This window comes from Terrapene carolina, unplaced genomic scaffold, assembly GCF_002925995.2.
Source record: "Terrapene carolina triunguis isolate 2854851 unplaced genomic scaffold, T_m_triunguis-2.0 Scaffold232, whole genome shotgun sequence".
In the NCBI taxonomy this organism is placed as follows: Eukaryota; Metazoa; Chordata; order Testudines; family Emydidae; genus Terrapene; species Terrapene triunguis.
Window position 1 is genome coordinate 7,197,452 of NW_020664583.1, and position 17,959 is coordinate 7,215,410.

At 40.0% G+C, this 17,959-nt stretch overlaps 1 protein-coding gene across 1 annotated transcript; it reads left to right on the forward strand.

Moving 5' to 3' along the window:
• The first annotated feature begins 9,456 nt into the window (after nt 1-9,456).
• MUSTN1 (musculoskeletal, embryonic nuclear protein 1) lies at nt 9,457-15,749 on the forward strand. The gene is made up of 3 exons (XM_024195684.2): nt 9,457-9,715; nt 13,930-14,050; nt 15,164-15,749. The coding sequence occupies exons 1-3, from the start codon at nt 9,707-9,709 to the stop codon at nt 15,268-15,270; spliced, it is 237 nt and encodes a 78-aa protein (XP_024051452.1). The 5' UTR covers nt 9,457-9,706; the 3' UTR covers nt 15,271-15,749.
• Nucleotides 15,750-17,959: the final 2,210 nt, after the last annotated feature.

Below are 17,959 nucleotides of genomic sequence, written 5' to 3' on the forward strand. Positions count from 1 at the left end.
CCTTAAAAAAAAAAAAAAAGCCTATTTGTTTCTCCCTTTTTCTATTTGGAATAAAACTGAGAGGTACAGTGCACCTGTTACTACATCTAAGATGTCTGTGGCTTTCAGTATCATCTTTCCGTGGTTAATGAAAATATATCTGCTGGTGTTGAACCCTTGTAGACATGTTTTCAGTGACCTTCTGTTCCTTTGTGTATTTCCCAAACGGTAGTTACTGTTCCGACAGCTTTCTTTGATTCAATTAAGCCTTGTGTAGGATGAGGTGATGTGTCAAAAGGATGGCAAAGATCAGAAATAAGTTGCAAATCTGGACATCAGATGTGTTCCAAGCCTTAAAAAAACCAAACAAGTTCACTGGAAGACAGCTCAGAACTTTTTAAAGATTTTTTTAAATTTTGTATATATTTAGTAGGTCTTAATGGGGTATGTTATCAATACTGCTGAAGTGGGGTCGGTAGGCCTTCGGAAATACTGTGTGCTCCTTTGCTTACCTTCACTATTCAGATATTTGTTTACTGCTTGGCTATTGAGGTAAACAAAATGTCCTGGGACTTCCTCCGTACACCTCAATCTGTCCAGCTGACTAAAAGGGACATTTTACCAAACCTGACATTTGAGCTAGCTAGAGCCCCTGATCACTGTTACTGTGTGCTAAAACGTAATATTTGCAGTAAGTTAAATGTTAATGGTTTTCTTACAGTAAATCTAAAAACTAAGGAAAACACACTTGCCTAATTTGAGTTTCTCTGAAGTATGAAGTAAGGAAGTGTGTCTAATCAATTTATTAGCTTACATTTTCAGTAAATGTTTCAGCTTATTTGATTTACACCTTGTCTTGAGTATTGTACAATCAGGCAGGTTCAACCTCTCCAGTACAGTAATTTAAGAAATTCACTTCAATGCACAGTATGTCTAGTACAACTTTGCCACCCCCATAGGAATTAAGAACTAATCTCCTCTGTTCACAAACTTCAGTATTTTTAGTCAGGAGTTTGAGGGGATTTGCCTAGGCCTTGTTCTATTTGAGGTAATGAAATAAAACAGCTGATGCATTCTTTATTCCACCATATTATACTTACCTATCCACTTTAGTCATTAGGGATCATTTGAACAGCGCACAAATCATGAGCTTTATTTTTTTCCTTCTTGTGTTCAAATTATGCAGAATATCAAAATGAGCTTCATTTCTAGTGTCAAGTGTAGTCTGTGAACCATCAAATGGCCTTAATCATGTAAAATAAGCTTCTTTTGTACAGACCTCATATTTACTGTCCAACTAAAGATGGCATAAAGCACCATAGAGCCGTTTTCTTCAGATTGTTTTAAGGGTAAAAATGCTTTTTTTTTTTCTTTTTTTTCCCCTTAAGTGCTTCAGTACCTCTGGGTCGAGGTTTATAGGTATTGTAACAGGACTTGTGACATAGTGAAATTCTATTAGCCAAAGACTCTTGAGCATTTCACATTCCCACAATCATAACATGGAAAATGAATACCTTTTATTAAAAAGGTTGTTTGAGCATTGTTTGATGTAGTCCCCTCTTTTTAATACTGGACTCTTAAAGTTCCCCCAAGTGACAGCAAGAAGTTACATTTTTGCTCATTAGTTTTGATTACCCTTTCAAAAAAGAAAAGGAAAATATTAAATTATTTCCCTGTTTGCAAAAGTCTTAAATGAAAAAAATGAATTCATGCAGTAGTTACAAGTTTATACCTTTTTCTTTGAAGCCCAGACATGTAACATCTAGTGCTTCACTGTGTTTTGCTGTTAGAGTATTTTGGCAGTACAGTTTAAGAGAAACTATTCCCTAATGAGTTCATATGATGATAATTTGAAGACCTGGCAGCACATATGTGATTCTCCTCCAAATGTTAGTCTGCTGTGGCAAATCCATCCTTTAGACAATTCACAATAGGTTTAATTCAGACTGTACTTATAAAAGGTAGTCATTATTCCATAATTTGTTTAATTAAAATAAGCTTGTGTATAAATAAATAAGACAGAGATTCTAACTTTAAATGTATAGTTGAGCAGAAATTAGAAATATTGGAGGTCAAGATTCACCACAACTTGTCAACCTTACAACACATGAATCAGTTATATCTGTGCTGTGACATGTTGTCATCTAATATGTGGTCTTAAAGTTCTGGCTTTAAAGCATTCAGGTCCCCCTTGTCTTTCTTTATGTACTAAAATGCTGTATATTAATGTTGCTGACTAAAATGTGCTATAGCTTTTCTTCAGGGAAAATTCATACTTTTTGAGTTGTGAACTTAACTAAAACAATGCAAAGTGTTCCAGAGGTCTTCTAACAAGTGTTTGCACCATTTCCAGCTGTGCCTGATGGGGAAAGGAATGTTCAGCCTTAGCAGCGAAGGGTTGAGTATCTTAAGGAATTTCTGCCATTGCTTGACTAACCCCAAGTCTGCAACGTGCTGTGCTTTTTGCAGCAGCAAACAGTAGTGAAAGTGAACAAATCCAGCCACATCAGGTCAAAGTAGATCTACAGCACAGCTGTGTAACCTTTTTTTAGACAATATTTAGTCTCCATTTCAATGACTGAAAATGACTACTACAGTTTTACAAAGTAAAACTACACCATCTTTAAAAAAGGGACTCTTTTTTGTAATTGGGTTTTTGTCTTGCCTGGGTATGTCTCAAAGTGAACTTTGGGTTTATTTGTTCATAAGTAAATTGGGAGTAGAGCTTATGTCAGCAAACAATGACAAATCTGCTGCCCTCTGTTTGAACCATATTGTTTAATCAGTGGTGTTACATTAAAGTTTAAGGGTATATGATGTAAGGGTACTTACATTGTATAATGCTTTACAATAAAGTTTGACTTATTACAGATTTTTACATGTGTTCTGTGCTCCCTTATTATGTTAAAATGGATGTGCTTATTAGCTGTATTCAGTGTGCCTTTATGTTGATTACCTTCTGTTCTGGTACGCATTTTGTTATTTAGAGTTTAAGCACTGAACTTCAGATCTGCTGGTATTAGTTTTTGCTTCTGCATTGGGGTTAGTTTCAGTATGTTGACACATCTCAAGATCCATTTTCCAAGGAGAGACAAGAGATGTTAGATTTCAAATTTTATTTATATTTGCAAATGTCATACATATTTAAAATTTCTCTCAAAGAGTTGCACTTACAAGATGCAAAGGTGGTTGTGCTACACAGATTTTGCCTTGAGTGTACTCACACATAACACATCTGTCATGAAATAATCAAAATGAATTTTTAGGTATACTCTCTGTGAAGACTTGCGTCTGATTCTGCCCCCAAGCTGCCAGCAGCTAAAGTATCTATTGTAACAGACCTGTGGACTTTAGACAGAAATCAGTCACTGGTATCAGGGGAATGCCCCACCTCTTGAACTTCAATCATGTTTTATTTGCTTCCACAGTGACCAGTGGTTCAAGCCAGAGTTTTCCGGAGGCAAATTTCAATCTCTTATTGAAAATTTCTGACTAATTTGGCTCAATTTGTCTATCTGTCCCCTTGGCTCCACTTCGGAGGTTGATGCTCCTGCTGTGGCTGATGCTCCTGCAGGCTTCAGGAAGCAAACTCAGCAAAGAATGCCAAAAGATAAAAAGGAAAGAGCTCTCTTGCTTCATGCCTTTGTGTGTCCGGTTGAGGAGCTTGCCAGGCTGAGTGCAATTCCCCCTCATAGCATGCTGCAAGCAGGGTCACCGTGGCCCTCTTCCAATGACCAACGAAGAGCCAAGCAGGAATCAAGTAGCCAGAGGCAAGCAGATCCCCTGCCTCATCTCCATGAAGGGAGTGAAGCCACAAGGTCAGCCACTAGATGGAAGATCATACTGAAGTCCCTAGAGCTGTACCAGCAATCATGCTTCTGATCTCTGCTGCCACCTCTCTAACATCCCTCCTAGGGATTGATTACTGATAGCTCAGGCTGTAGCCTACAGGGAAAATACTGGTCCATGTGGGATCCCTGCCAGTGGTAGAGGCTCCTGGGGATTCCATTCTTGAACCCCAGTACTTTCTTTGAGAGATCCAGAAGGGACCTCTGTTGGAAAGACAAGATGACAACCCCAGCCTCTTTCAGGGCAAGATCACTAACCCCTTGGAAATATTTTTGGAGTGATCGCAGGGCCCAATTTCACTCCCCCATATGAAGCAGGATTATGGGGACAAACAAAATTAGTTTGGTTCCCTGCTCAACTTAATGGGGTGCCTCAGGGCATATCAATGCAGCAGAAACTAAACCATAGATCTGTGCTGATTCCTCTGAACATGCACAAACACAAAAAGGTGGAGGGTGGGGGGAAGAAATCCTTCCTCTGTAGAGAAGGAAGGCCAGCAGTCTGAATCACAGTTAGAGATTCAAATAACAAATAGTTTAAACAAAAAAAAAAAAATCTAACCAGAAGATAGACACTTTCAGGCAGAGTCCTTGGAGTATTGTTGAACTGCTTTAGACGGCTGTAGCTGCCATACACAAGTTATAGCCAAGATGCTGCATTGGAGCAGGGGTTCTCAACCTTTTTCTTTCTGAGGCCCCCCGCCCAGCATGCTATAAAACCTCCATGGCCCACCTGTGCCACAACTGATTTTCTGCATATAAAAGCCAGGGTCTGCATTAGGGGGTAGAAAATGGCAATTGCTTGGGGCCCCATGCCACAGGGAGCCCCCCACGAAGCTAAGCGGCTTCGGCTTCAGCCCCAGGTGGTGGGGCACAGGCTCTCGGGCTTCGGCTTTCTGCCATGGGCCCCAGTGAGTCTGATGCTGGCCCTGTTTGATGGACCCCCTGAAACCTGCTCGCAGCCCCCCAGGGGGCCCCAAACCCCTGGTTGAGAACCACTGCATTAAAGGAATGGGGGATTTCCTGTCACACACAAGACTAGGAAAGCGTCAGACTTTGGCCCCACCTGCCATTCTGGGGTACCACACCTTCACATCCAGGCTGTTTTTCCCAGCTGGTGCTGCAGGTTGGCATGCGTTGCCATGACCTCCACTTCCTCTCAGCCCAGGGGTCCATAACAAGAGGGACAGCAGCCCAGGTGTGGAAGAACAAGTAGGCAGTAAGGGACCTCTTAGTCTACTATTTACTATTATCTAACTCCTCAACATCGATTTTATAAGGCTAAAAGCGTTCTAGGTGTGCACCAGTCCAAATTCAACCTTGTGTCACTACTGAATGTGAACATGGCCCTTTCCTGGTGGTCAGGCATTCACTATTTCTAACTAGGAGATTTTTACCTGAAACAGTGGCCACTTTGCTATAAAGCCCTCAGCAGACAGCCGTGTCTGGGCAGGTGTCACCTCCGCCCTTCCTCTGGGAATGAGAACTCTCTGGCAGCATCAGCCCAGCAACAGCAACAAAATAAATTATAAAGTGCATTTAGCACGCTCTACTAGCTTTCACAGGTAGTGGTGACATGGGCAGGTGGTATTGGAAGTATGGGCCCTCTTACTGCCTAAGGGCTTCTCCCTGAAAAAGAGAGTGGGGACACATCTTTCATGCAGATAAGATGGGGCTTTTTATCACTGAGATAAGAAGCTCAGGCTAATCAGTTACCAGCTCGTGGGAAATTTTATGGGAAGCTAAGGCTCAGAGCTGCTGGAAAAGTAAATTGATAATCCTGACTCTTGCCAGATTCTGTAGGAAAGAATTATAGGTCATGTGGAAATATGAAACAGTCCACATAGTACAAGAGGGAATACCATTTTACAAGTGGTAGCTGGAACACATCCAGGGTGTTAGCACTAAGCCAACTGAGGGCAACTACTGACTTCACCTATCTGGAGTTAGCCTAGCACTAATTGGGGTGGCAGGGTAGAGGAAGGGGCAAGTCTTTTTCAATTTTGGTCACAATGATGTCATTGGGCATTACCCAGAGGGCTACTCTGTGGAGCTCCAGATGAATCACAGCTAGTTTTGTCCCATTCCCAATATCAAGCAACCCATGGTAATGTCAGGCCATGAATGAAACAACCCGTCTGCTTCATCAAAATAATACTTCTCATTCCCCATCCTATTTCTAATCTCAGAACTGGTAACAGAGCAGGGTGCCATGTGAAACATCTGAACAAGTCCCTAAAGAAGGCTTATCTTCACTTTCCCATTTTTACCATTCTACAGGCATATTGTGCACTTACATCTGGATGGTAGTTTTTTTCCAAACTCCAACATTATTATTTGATCTGACAAGTGCTCCCAGGGCCTCTTCCACAATAGTGCTGATATTAATACTAGCTTTAAGGAAGAGGGAAACTCATTTCCATCCCTCTGTCTGGAAAATTCCCCTGATCAAACACAGAATGACATGATTGGAGTATCTTGGATACATGACAAACACAGATATATGGTGCCAGGCACCTCAATCATAGGCTGCACTAAGGATGAATCCTATTAGGTATAAAGTGTCATCTCAGAAGAATGTCGACAGAAGATAAAGACGGACATAAAGGAAAACGAGGTGGCTCAGAAACAAACTGACTACTTAGTGCAGCCTGTTGGGAATGCTGAACTCCTGCACAGACCTGCATCAGTGAACCAGAGTTCACATGAGACATGTTGGTCATCCAATGCTTAGCCAACGCCATTTTTCAGCAGAAGTGTTCTGAATACCTCACTGACCAGCAAAAGATGGATATTAATTTATATAAATAAAATTCATCTTATTTAGAATGTCCATATTTAAAAGATGATCCTGCTTCCAACTCTGGACCTTAGCATGATGAACAGGAAAATTTGTTTATCTGAACATTTTCTTTCTTCCAATAAGAAGATCCACAGATCTGGCCACCCTACACACAAGCAGATCACTGAGAATAGAGATGAAAATTGACATCCAAAGATTCACGTTTATTTTGTTAAGGAAACTTATCTCAATACTCAGAAGTAAGAGAAATTGTTGTGCTTTTTCTTCTTAATGCAACCTGTAATTTAGGAAGTAGAATTGAATTATCCTGGCTGAGGAATCGGTCTCATCTGAAGGGAGCTTCAGGGGGCTGGGCATTCCTCTCTTGGCAGGGACTGGCAAAACTGGTTCTTCCCTCAAGCTACAAGAAGCCTGAAGTACCCATTGCATGGTGTCAAGTATCAGGGGGTAGCCATGTTAGTCTGTATCTACAAAAACAACAAGGAGTCTGGTGGCACCTTAAAGACTAACAGATTTATTTGGGCATAAGCTTTTGTGGGTAAAAACCTCACTTCTTCAGATGCATAGAGTGAAAGTTACAGATGCAGGCATTATATACTGACACATGGAGAGAAGGGAGTTACTTCGCAAGTGGAGAACCAGTGTTGACAGAGCCAATTCAATCAGGGTGGATGTAGTCCACTCCCAATAATAGATGAGGAGGTGACACCTATTCAATCAGGGTGGATGTAGTCCACTCCCAATAATAGATGAGGAGGTGACACTGTGACACCTCCTCATCTATTATTGGGAGTGGACTACATCCACCCTGATTGAATTGGCCCTGTCAACACTGGTTCTCCATTTGCAAAGTAACTCCCTTCTCTCCATGTGTCAGTATATAATGCCTGCATCTGTAACTTTCACTCTATGCATCTGAAGAAGTGAGGTTTTTACCCACAAAAGCTTATGCCCAAATAAATCTGTTAGTCTTTAAGGTGCCACCAGACTCCTTGTTTTTTTTGTAGATACAGACTAACATGGCTACCCCCTGATACTTGACACCATGCAATGGGTACTTCAGGCTTCTTGTAGCTTGAGGGAAGAACCAGTTTTGCCAGTCCCTGCCAAGAGAGGAATGCCCAGCCCCCTGTTAGTCTTTAAGGTGCCACCAGACTCCTTGTTGTTTTTGAAGTACCCATTGTAACTTGTCTGTGGATCTTAATAGTTGAGAAAAGGAAACTATCAGGTAAGCACAGATTTTCCTGTTTGGGGCTGAGTGGTGTAATTCCTAATGAGACTAAATAAGGTGTTTATCAAATTCAGAAACAAAACAATTTCTTTCATAGTGCAGGTTTTGAATTCTTAACTAGATCAGTTACTGCTTTCAAATATTAAAATTATATCACCATTTTTAATGTGATCTCAAACTCTGCTTTGGATAAATTGCATCAGTAAGGTCATGCATTCAGTTGATTTAAAAAAAAAATCCTGATTTAGTTTTCAAATCTCTTAATACGGTAAAACTGGAATGGATTGATACCAGTTTTATTTTCCAATGTGGAATTACTTGATTCTAACAATGATGCAAAAGCTTAGGATTTGGAGGAATGGAAAGTCTTTATTATACTAAGCCACTGATTTTTTTTTAAATATATAAAAAAGGAAATAGATAATTGAGTGTTTATGATGCTATTAGTAATTCATTATTTCCAGGCAAAAAATTAACATAAGTCTCATTCTCTCACATGAAGAGTTTTAAGTCTAAAATCCAGCCAAAGGATATGGGAAAGGAATACAAATGGCAGGTAAAGTGGTGATTTGCCACATCTTGATGATTATAGTATGTTATAATGTTTTTATAATTAGTCTTACTGCCTGTGCTGCTTGTTGTTTACTAAACAACCTATGAACAAAGCTTGAGAAAAGACAAAATGAAATTGTCCTCAACTAAAGCTATTAGTAGTATTCCAGTAAATATCTATTTTATAGCAAAAGCATGTTTTTGTAGCATCACAGATTTGAACTTTCCATTTTAAAATTGCCAGTTGCAGATTTTATACTTTGGGTGTTTCTTACCTGCAGCTGATCCAAACACAGAGGTTAAATACTTTTTTTTCCATCCTGAATATAATTTAACTTTAGTATAAATACAGTACAATACAATTCTACTAACCAGAATTAGAACACAATTTGAAATGATTTTTGCTATAACCTATAAATAAAAATTCTTCACTGAAAAATTAGGGACATCTTTTTAAAAGAACGGGTTTGTGATTGCTGACAAAGTACAAAAATAGTTACCTACCCTGCTTTGTTATTTATCATTCTTACTTAACACTTAACTTCCCATTCTCTTCACTTGTGAGGATTCTAATTTTTTTAAATTCCTTCTAAAGAGAAAATACTAGCAGTCTTAAGAGCAAAGGAACATCAAGGAAATCAAGTTTTGACATTGGAAGAATTCTAATGATCAAATAATATCAAGTATTTGAAATGCAACAATAACAAAGAGAAAATATTAGGGCTGAGACCTAAGCAGAAAAGTAAGGTTATTTGGCATCGGATGTTGTCATACTCCTAATTGTAGGTTTTATAACACATGTTATGGTAACACTGGGAGAGTAAAAAACCAAACCCCCTCCAAATTTGTTTGTCAGCCTTCCCATCAGACGCATTCACAGAGTCAGAAAAGAGTCCCTAACAAAGCATTGCCTTTTAAAGTTATAAATAGAGCCCCAGCAGGTTCCCCTGGAAGAACTATTTCTTATAGTAGAGTGGACTGAACTTCCATCCACTCAGTTTCACTACTGCAGCTGTCTCCTCTTGTCAGTTCTGAGCTTCATCCAGCTCCAGCCAGGCAGGTCAGTAAATTCTACAAACCCCAGTCATCTCTAAGAATAAACCTTTCAAAAGAGCAGCCTGTGTCAACCTGAATCATTCTGGGATCTGCTTTGGGAAAATGACCCAGCTAATGACTTCATGTTAATGGTCTATATAAGTCGAGGGAAAACCAGGCTTCTGCAGAGTGCACTCGGAGCTGATCCAAGGGAAAAACTGCCTCTGAGAGGACTAATATTGAGTGAGCACCCCAGCTATGTCGCAGGTATGGAACGATATTAAGTTGGCTGGTGTGTTGCGCCACATCTGACAAATATTGCACTATTTAATGATTCTTCTGGTTAAGTAGTTTGACAGTTTATGCTTTGTTAAACCTTGTGTTACTGAAAATTTTCTCAAATCATTGACTTTGCTAGTGACCAAAAAGCAACTTCTCCTATACTGGAATGACTGCAAATTAACATAACAATGTAAACTATACTTTTTAGCTTTAACCACATTTGTTGAAAAGGAAAGATTTTTTTCTCTAGATTGTGCAGATATGGGGATAGATTTAAATGTAAATGTGATTCCTGTTTTGCTTTTAGGCTAATCCCAAAGGCTATGGAATGTGTAAATGTGGGATTTTAGTTTATAGGTTTAACTTTTTGTTTCTTGCTCTATCTCCTTGAGGAAGAGACTTCCTTGAAGTGTACTGTTCCCTATGTAAAATGAGGCTTCATTTTAACAAAATACAGAAAAGCAATGAGTATGAGGGACTAAAAATTCTAAACATAAAGATAAAATGGATGTTTAAGACCCAAAGTACTCACTTAACTTCAAATGTACCATGTAACCAATAGGTTGAAATCGTTCTCCGACTCCCCACCCCTATGCATTTTAAAGTATGTCTAAGAGTGGCTCAATTTCAAGATTGCTATGAATGTATAAAGAACCCAAAGAATGTATACTTGCATACAGTTTTCCTAATGGACAGTGTTTTGTGACAGAGCTGAGATGGTAAGAAAGCTTTATAGGAGCAATCCTGCAAGGCTAGAGAAAAGAATCCTAAGAAGCATTAGGAAAGAATTCATTTCTGCTTATTCTCTTTATTCCAAGTGAAACAGACTTGAAGGCAATGTTGCAGATCTTGTAAACTAACACTTTGTGCTATTGACAATTGGAGATAAACCAAGGCTGGATTGTTGTGCCTACTAAGAATAGTTTCTGGCTAAGATCCTGTCACTTGTGACTGGCAAGCAATTGAAAATAGTTCTACTCTCTGCCAGTCACAATAATACCCGGAGTGCCAGCAGGTCTGAAGCTTCTTTTCTTAGGCTGTCTTCACTGCCAAAGAAGGTGTGTTTACTGCAGGATAACTAATGTTCTTTAGCTCGCCTGCTGTAAATTCCTATTGGAGACAAGGCACGGTAGCTTTTATCATGAGATCAACTACAGGTTGGGGGGAAGGGGGAAGAGTTGGTTTGACCAACCTACCACATGGTAAAAACTACAGATGCCTTACTACACTAGGGTTTTACAGTGGGATAGCTAATGCACATTCATTACCCTGCTGTCAACACACACCATTTTTGGCAGTAAAGACAAAGCCTTAGAGTTAATGATTTCTGCCATGGTAAATTAGGAAATCCTGGTGCCTGGCATTTAAGATTTAAGAAGGGATTCCGCAGGTTTCATGCTCACTCTGTTCATGAAACCAGTTTCCCCCTGTTCTGGTTTAGAACCTGCACCCACACTAAAAGGCCTGTGTATTACTCTCTTCGTTGTCCAGTTGTGGGGCTGTGAGGTGTATAAATAATTTACACTGCATGACAAATAGCAATACAGACATGCACATAAAACCTATGCCTATAGTAGATACTTAGCCTATCTCTTGAATAATCAGTTAACAAATGGCACTAACCATTTGCTGAGAAACTCTGTTAAAAGGATTTTTTTTTTAGGTTTTATGCCTTTGCTTTCTTTGGCTGGCTATACAACACTTTCCCCAGAGGCCCTGAGGACATTTTGGTTCCCACAGTAAATTTCAGTGACATTGATCGCAAGCTATGCTGAGGCATTCTTCTGTGTTTGTAGCCAAGAGAGAACATGCAAGAGTCTCCAGTACAACCAACTTTCCCACTGCCAAAAGTCATGAGTGTGGATGCTGCTTGGAACAGACTATTGAAATCATTCTCATGCTTGGGATCAAGAGAATCCATTCTCCTGAATTACATGGTCTCTTTTTTTGGTCCCCAATCTCTAGAAATTCATCCATTGTCCCCCTTCCACCAAGATAAGTTCTCTGTAGTCAATCAGCAATGACTAACTAAAGTTAAAATAAGGAAAGAGGATCTAGCTACAGTGTGTCAGGCTTTTGGTGCTCAAATAATACACAACTCTCTTAAATCAAACACTTTGGCTATTGTTTTTAATTCTTCAATTGCTTCTCTTGTGAGGATGGGGTTGGACTAATCGAATTGCATGCCTGTATGTTAGTTATCAGTGTGCACTCCATGCCAGAAGGGAGTGGTGGCATCATGTTTGTCATTCCTTGAAATAGCACCCTGAAGGCAAGACTTTCAGGAATGGTGTGTGTGACTGGCTGACACTGACCCATGTTGTGTCATTCCTACAACTTCCTCTTTTGACGGTGATGCATTCAGCTATTACCATGCTCATTGGCTGGAAGAAGTCTAGGTAGAAAAATCAGATCTGTACAACATACAGTACTTTCAAAAATATGGTAAATGGCAACCCTCAGTTACTACTGTTTCTGCTGTAGGATTTGAGATTTTATTCATCATTTATTTATTCACTCCAGATTATGAATTAAGACATGTAAATATGTTCAGAACCTGTAGCCAATACCACTGATTGCTTGGTTTTCACTACTAAATTATACAAACTCTCTGGTAAGGCAAAAGAAGAGATTGGATGGGAAAGAGAGAGCTTTTAGTTACCAAAAGACTAATAATTTTATGGACAAATATTTAATCTGGATCAATGAAGTCCAACCAGAAATTTTCTCCAAAATATTATTGATTCACAAGTCAGTAGAAATGCATAAAACAAATTCTAGAGAAATAAATAATGAACACTTAGAAAGTTTAGACTCAGGGTATGTCTTCACTGCAGAGTTATCCCAAACTCTTACTTTGGTGCTGCCCCTAATCTCCACACACACAAACCTCTGACCCACATTTTAGTGGTGCTTTCAACCCAGAGTAGGTGCCCCATCTTGGGCTGCAGGCCAAAGCCCCAGTGAGGCTTTGCCTTGGGTTGATAAGCTACCCACTTTGCAGTGAAGACACAGGCTAAGGGCATGTCTACACTTACCTCCGGAGTGATTGATCCAGCGGGGGTCGATTTATCGCGTCTAGTGAAGACACGATAAATCGACCACTGAGCGCTTTCCCGTCAACTCCGGTACTCCACCGGAGTGAGAGGTGCAGGTGGAGTCGACGGGGGAGCATCAGCAGTCGACCTACCACAGTGAAGACACCACGGCAAGTAGATCTAAGTACGCTGACTTCAGCTACGTTATTCACGTAGCTGAAGTTGTGTAACTTATATCGATTTGCCCCCCCCCCCGTGAAGACCAGGCCTAAATCACTGGAATGCATGGTAGTCTTCCAATATCTTCCCACAATTCCCCCCATGTGCCCAGAAGGACAGAAAAGTTCTCCCAGAATTTACTGGGAAAGAATCCTAGAGCAGCTCAGTTTACTGCAGTGCTAAGAACCATGTGAGATGACCCTGGAAGTCCTAGCAACACACCTGGGTAAGTGCGGCATCAGTGTAACGACACTAACTCAGTTTGCAGGATGGCTGCTCACACCAGCTCTAGACTAAATTGGGTGCTCAGACCCAGATGCTGATCACCTGACTTAACTCTGCAGTGAAAAGTCTGATGCCTACATCAGATTTTACCACAATGGTTTGAACCATTCCAACTTTGTCAGTTGGTATGCTGACACTCCTGGACATCTTTCCCTCAGCATAATAGATTAATGGATATGTCTTCATATTTGTAAGTCGAGATCTAGATTCCTCTATTTCTTCTCCTCTTTACTTCCCAAACCTAGACTCAGGTTCCTTAACTACCAGTTTGGTCTTTAGGCACAAGTCAAAATTTGGTATATATGATTATAAACCACTTCCACTCAGTCTTTCAAAAGTTACGTCATCTCAAGATAATTATAATGTAACAATGGTTCTCGGGTTACTAGGGCAAGTGTTTTCAACATCTAGTTCAGGAAGATGAATGTTTTGGTAGCACATTTTTTTTCTTCTTTGCCATCTGTGGGCAATGTAGCTGCCTACTGTTTATCTGTATGTGCTGTACAAGGCCACTGACCATTAGTGTGTACAATATAGTGTAGGTATAGATGGAATATGGAGTACGTGTTAGATAACAGTTCTATATGTTGCATCTTTGTCTCCTATATGTTCTGTAACTTGAAATACTGACATCTCCCCATCTGTCAATATTTTTAGCCAGCCCCCGTGAAAAAGAAGCGTCCTCCAGTGAAGGAGGAAGATCTCAAAGGGGCTAGAGGAAAGCTCTCCACCAACCAGCAAATTAAATCCAAAACCTACCAAGTCATGAAGCAATGTGGTAAATCTCTTATCTGTTTACAGTACTACAAATGCTAAAGCAATCTTCAAAGTAAAACTTGAATTAACTAATAATCCCAGCTGAAGTGCAAGCTCTCTAAAGAACAGCCAAACTAGTTTCATTCAGGCAACCTCCATTTGTGTACAGCAAAAAGAAATTTTTCTAATAATAAATGGAGCTTATTCATGTCTCCAAGGAGTACAGTAGATGCATTAAGGCACATAAATGTAAAGCTGGCAGAACCCTCTGCTGAAATGCAGGCGCGATAATGCTCATATATTTTGCCCTGGTTGTGTGGATCACCTGATAGGAAGGGCAGGAATTGGTCTGCTTCCCACCCTTCTTCCACCTATTAGGTTCTCACTAGCTGGAGCTCATAAGGTGAAAGGCTCTGCAGCAAAGTGAGCCTCTGCCTCCAAACTATACTGACTGAGCATTACAGAAGTACTGCCATGGATTTGACTTCCGGAACATGGGCTAAACCACGTTCTTACTCCCTAATTAATGTCAGTATGTCTTCCTTGAATAAGCATTGAGTTTAAAAATGAGTCAGGACTAGAGCATTTGATCCTATGTTGGGAGATGCCTGGGATGTCAGGGGAATATATTAGCTGTGCTTGGACTATAGGACATAAACAGGGAGAAAGAAGAGAAATCTCTTATTGATTGAATTCTCTCTCACCTGGTGCTCATGGTTTGTCACTCTTTTAGGATTGGGGGATCATGAGGAAAGATGGGGTTTAAATTTGAAATCCCGTACTCCGAATTTAAAACTCTGTTTTGAAAGCTTCAAATGTAGCTGCAGGGATTCTCTCCTCAGAGGGAAAAGTTAAAGATACTGGCCAAGATGTTTGGCAATTGGACTACACTGCCTTTGAGAGTCTGCAACATTATTCAGAACAATAGCTCTATTCTATAGCGTTGAGCAATGCAACTGTGTGTGCTGCAAACCCACACATTTTGTACCACTGAGTACACTTGACAGGTCCTGAATTTCCATGCATTTGAATGGGGTGATGTATTTCATCACAGAAAAAGTATGTGTTCCAGCAGCACAGCTATTATTGGCATAAATCTTTAACTGATTGTCTCCTTTTGTTCTTCATTTTCAAGAACAAGAGGGCTCTGTGGCACCTTCCATATTCAGTCGAGATCGGACAGGAGGTGAAACAGCCTTTGAGAAGCCTAAAGAAGAGCCACCTAAGAGTGTCTTTGGCTGATAACCAAGTTTAACCTGTGTGACAAAGATTCCTAATGTAACACTTAATCCCAAATTGCTGTCGCTCATACTAAACTTATTGCTGCACTAGTAAATCAACTTAATTCTTTCAAATTAGTCATTAATTAGGAGGACTCATTTTGTAGGCTACAACTTCCTTTTATAAGTTTAAGTATTTTCTTTCTATATTGTACATGCTGTAATGGTTTCAACAAGAACCTGGTCACTGGACACAGGCTGGCATAGTAATGACCAATTTCTACTTAAATGACGTATGTGTTTTTTTTAAGACTTATTTTCCAGAGCTGTGATCTAGTTCAATTTTTGATATAATCTTAAGTGCAAAAAAAGTAAAATAAATGAGTGATATGGATTTGATTTCAGTACAATTCCTTCTAACTGTAAATGTTTTTATACTATTGCTATTTTCACAGTTGACCACGTAATTTTGCAAAAACATGATAAAAGACTTCATTTTTATCTGTAGTTTTTTCCTGATATTTTCCTGTACTTCTGCTTGCCACACTTTACTTAAGGATTATGGTGAGTAGGATGGGTTATTTACTGCTAACGAGTGAGATGAAGCCATGTCGAATTGAATACCACACATCCACAACTCTAGACAGCATTGTGCAGAGCATCAGGGTCAATTTGTACAGAGCTGAATCAAATTGAAAGGATTGGATGCCCCAGTCATGTACAGAACACTGAATATGGGGATGCAAGAGAGGGAAGGTGATTCAGTGGTTGGAGTGCTAGCATAGAACCCCGGACATCCAGGTTAAATTCTTTGCTCTGCCACCAACTTCCTGTGTGACCTTGGGAAAGTCACATACTCTGCCTGTGGTTCCGTCACTCCCATTTGTAAAATGGGCATAATAGCACTGCCCTACTTCACTGGGTGGGATGAGGATAAATACATTAAAAGCTAGGAAGTGCTCATACACTACAGTGATGAGGGCTACACAGTACCTAAGCTAGAGGCTTTATGGATTTTGGAACTATTTAAAAACTATTGAGACAGATACATTAGGTTCCATCCAGCATTACAAAACAGTGCACTGAAAATGTGACTTACACCAACATGGCTGTCAAGCTGTGGCACCTGAAAAGATATTTAAAAAAGAATGAGTGAGGTTTTAACTCATATTGCAACACCTCTATAAATTGATCTAGAATAAGTCTCCTTCCCTATATGTGCAACTTGTCTGCAACAAAATCTTTCAGAATGGCACAGCTATTGCTACTCAGATGAGTTGTGACACCCACACAATGGGCAGCAGGTGTTCTCAAAGCAGACAAGCTACATCTAAAGTCAAAAGTTCTTGTTCTAGGAATACTAGAATAATACATTACATGCTACTGTGCTATATCTTCAAATTCAAGGGAATTAGTTTGGCTAAAATAAGAGTTTGACATAACTTTGAACCAAACCAAGTTTTTCTAAGGCTCAGAATATTCAATACATTTTTTCTAGCCTTTGTTTTTCACTTTTATAAAACTGCATTGGTTAGCTTTCGATTCCAGCCAGATCGAAGGAGCCAAAATGGCTTGAGGTTTTCCTCTGGGTATTTCCAGCCTGACTAGAATTTAAAAAAAAAAAAAAAATGTCTAGAGAACTTGTTCATGCAAGGAGATTTCCAGATCATTTAACCTTGTGAGATCCCCACATCCTTTTTTCTAAAAAGGATTATACTTCATCTTCTATGAAATATAAAACTTGCCTGTTGAACTGTCCATTCAGATGACAAACACTTACGGGGGATTTTTATTACTTTTTTCCTTGCACATGCATGGGCTTTTCTAAAGAGAATTTCCACAATTTCAAGTAGATGAATGAAGACACAGAGAGAACTGCTGACAGGGCATTATCTCGGAAAGCACCTTTCCTTCATTTTATGATTCAGGAACATTTTGTAAAGTTCATCTCCCCCCCTCGCCCTCAACATCTGAAAACTAGGGAGAATTCTGAGGATACTTAGGGCAAGGCTCCACTACAATGCTACATCAGCACAGCTGCCCTGCCGTAGCGTGTCTGCTGAAGACACACTATGCTGATGGGAGAGCGTCTCCTGCCAACATAGCACCGGGTGGACAGTGCAAAACTTGTGTTGCTTGAGGTGGGAGTGGGCTTTTTCACACCCCTGAGCGACATAAATTATATCGACTTAAGCTATAGTGTAGACCTGCCCTTAGTGTTTTAAAAGAAGGGAAAAGTGTTTTAATTTGCCTGCTTTCCTGTATGGGGATCATCAGAGATGGAATTGCTGCAGGTCACAACTCAAGTTATCCAGTTCCCTTCATTAATAATGTTAAGATAAGCTGGTGAATTGTTAGGCTCTTTTCTTACTCTTTATAAAAACTAAACAAATACTTCCTGATGGATCCTGCAGAAAAGCCTAAGATGGCTCTAAGTAGGTACACCTCTACCCTGATATAACACAGTAAAGCAGTGCTCCGGGGGGGCGGGGCTGCACACTCCGGCGGATCAAAGCAAGTTCGCTATAACGTGGTTTCACCTATAACACGGTAAGATTTTTTTGGCTCCTGAGGACAGCGTTATATCGAGGTAGAGGTGTATTTAGAAAGTGGCCCAGAGAATACATGTGATTTTAGAGAAACTTCCACACACATGAACCTCTTAATCATTTTCTCTTTTTATCCTCTCATATAATATGAAACCAAGGAGT

Excerpts from the sequence above, each read along its gene's own strand:
- MUSTN1 (XM_024195684.2), top strand. Across the intron at positions 14,051-15,163 it reads CCAAGTCATGAAGCAATGTG|AACAAGAGGGCTCTGTGGCA; the intron begins GTAAATCTCTTA and ends TTCATTTTCAAG.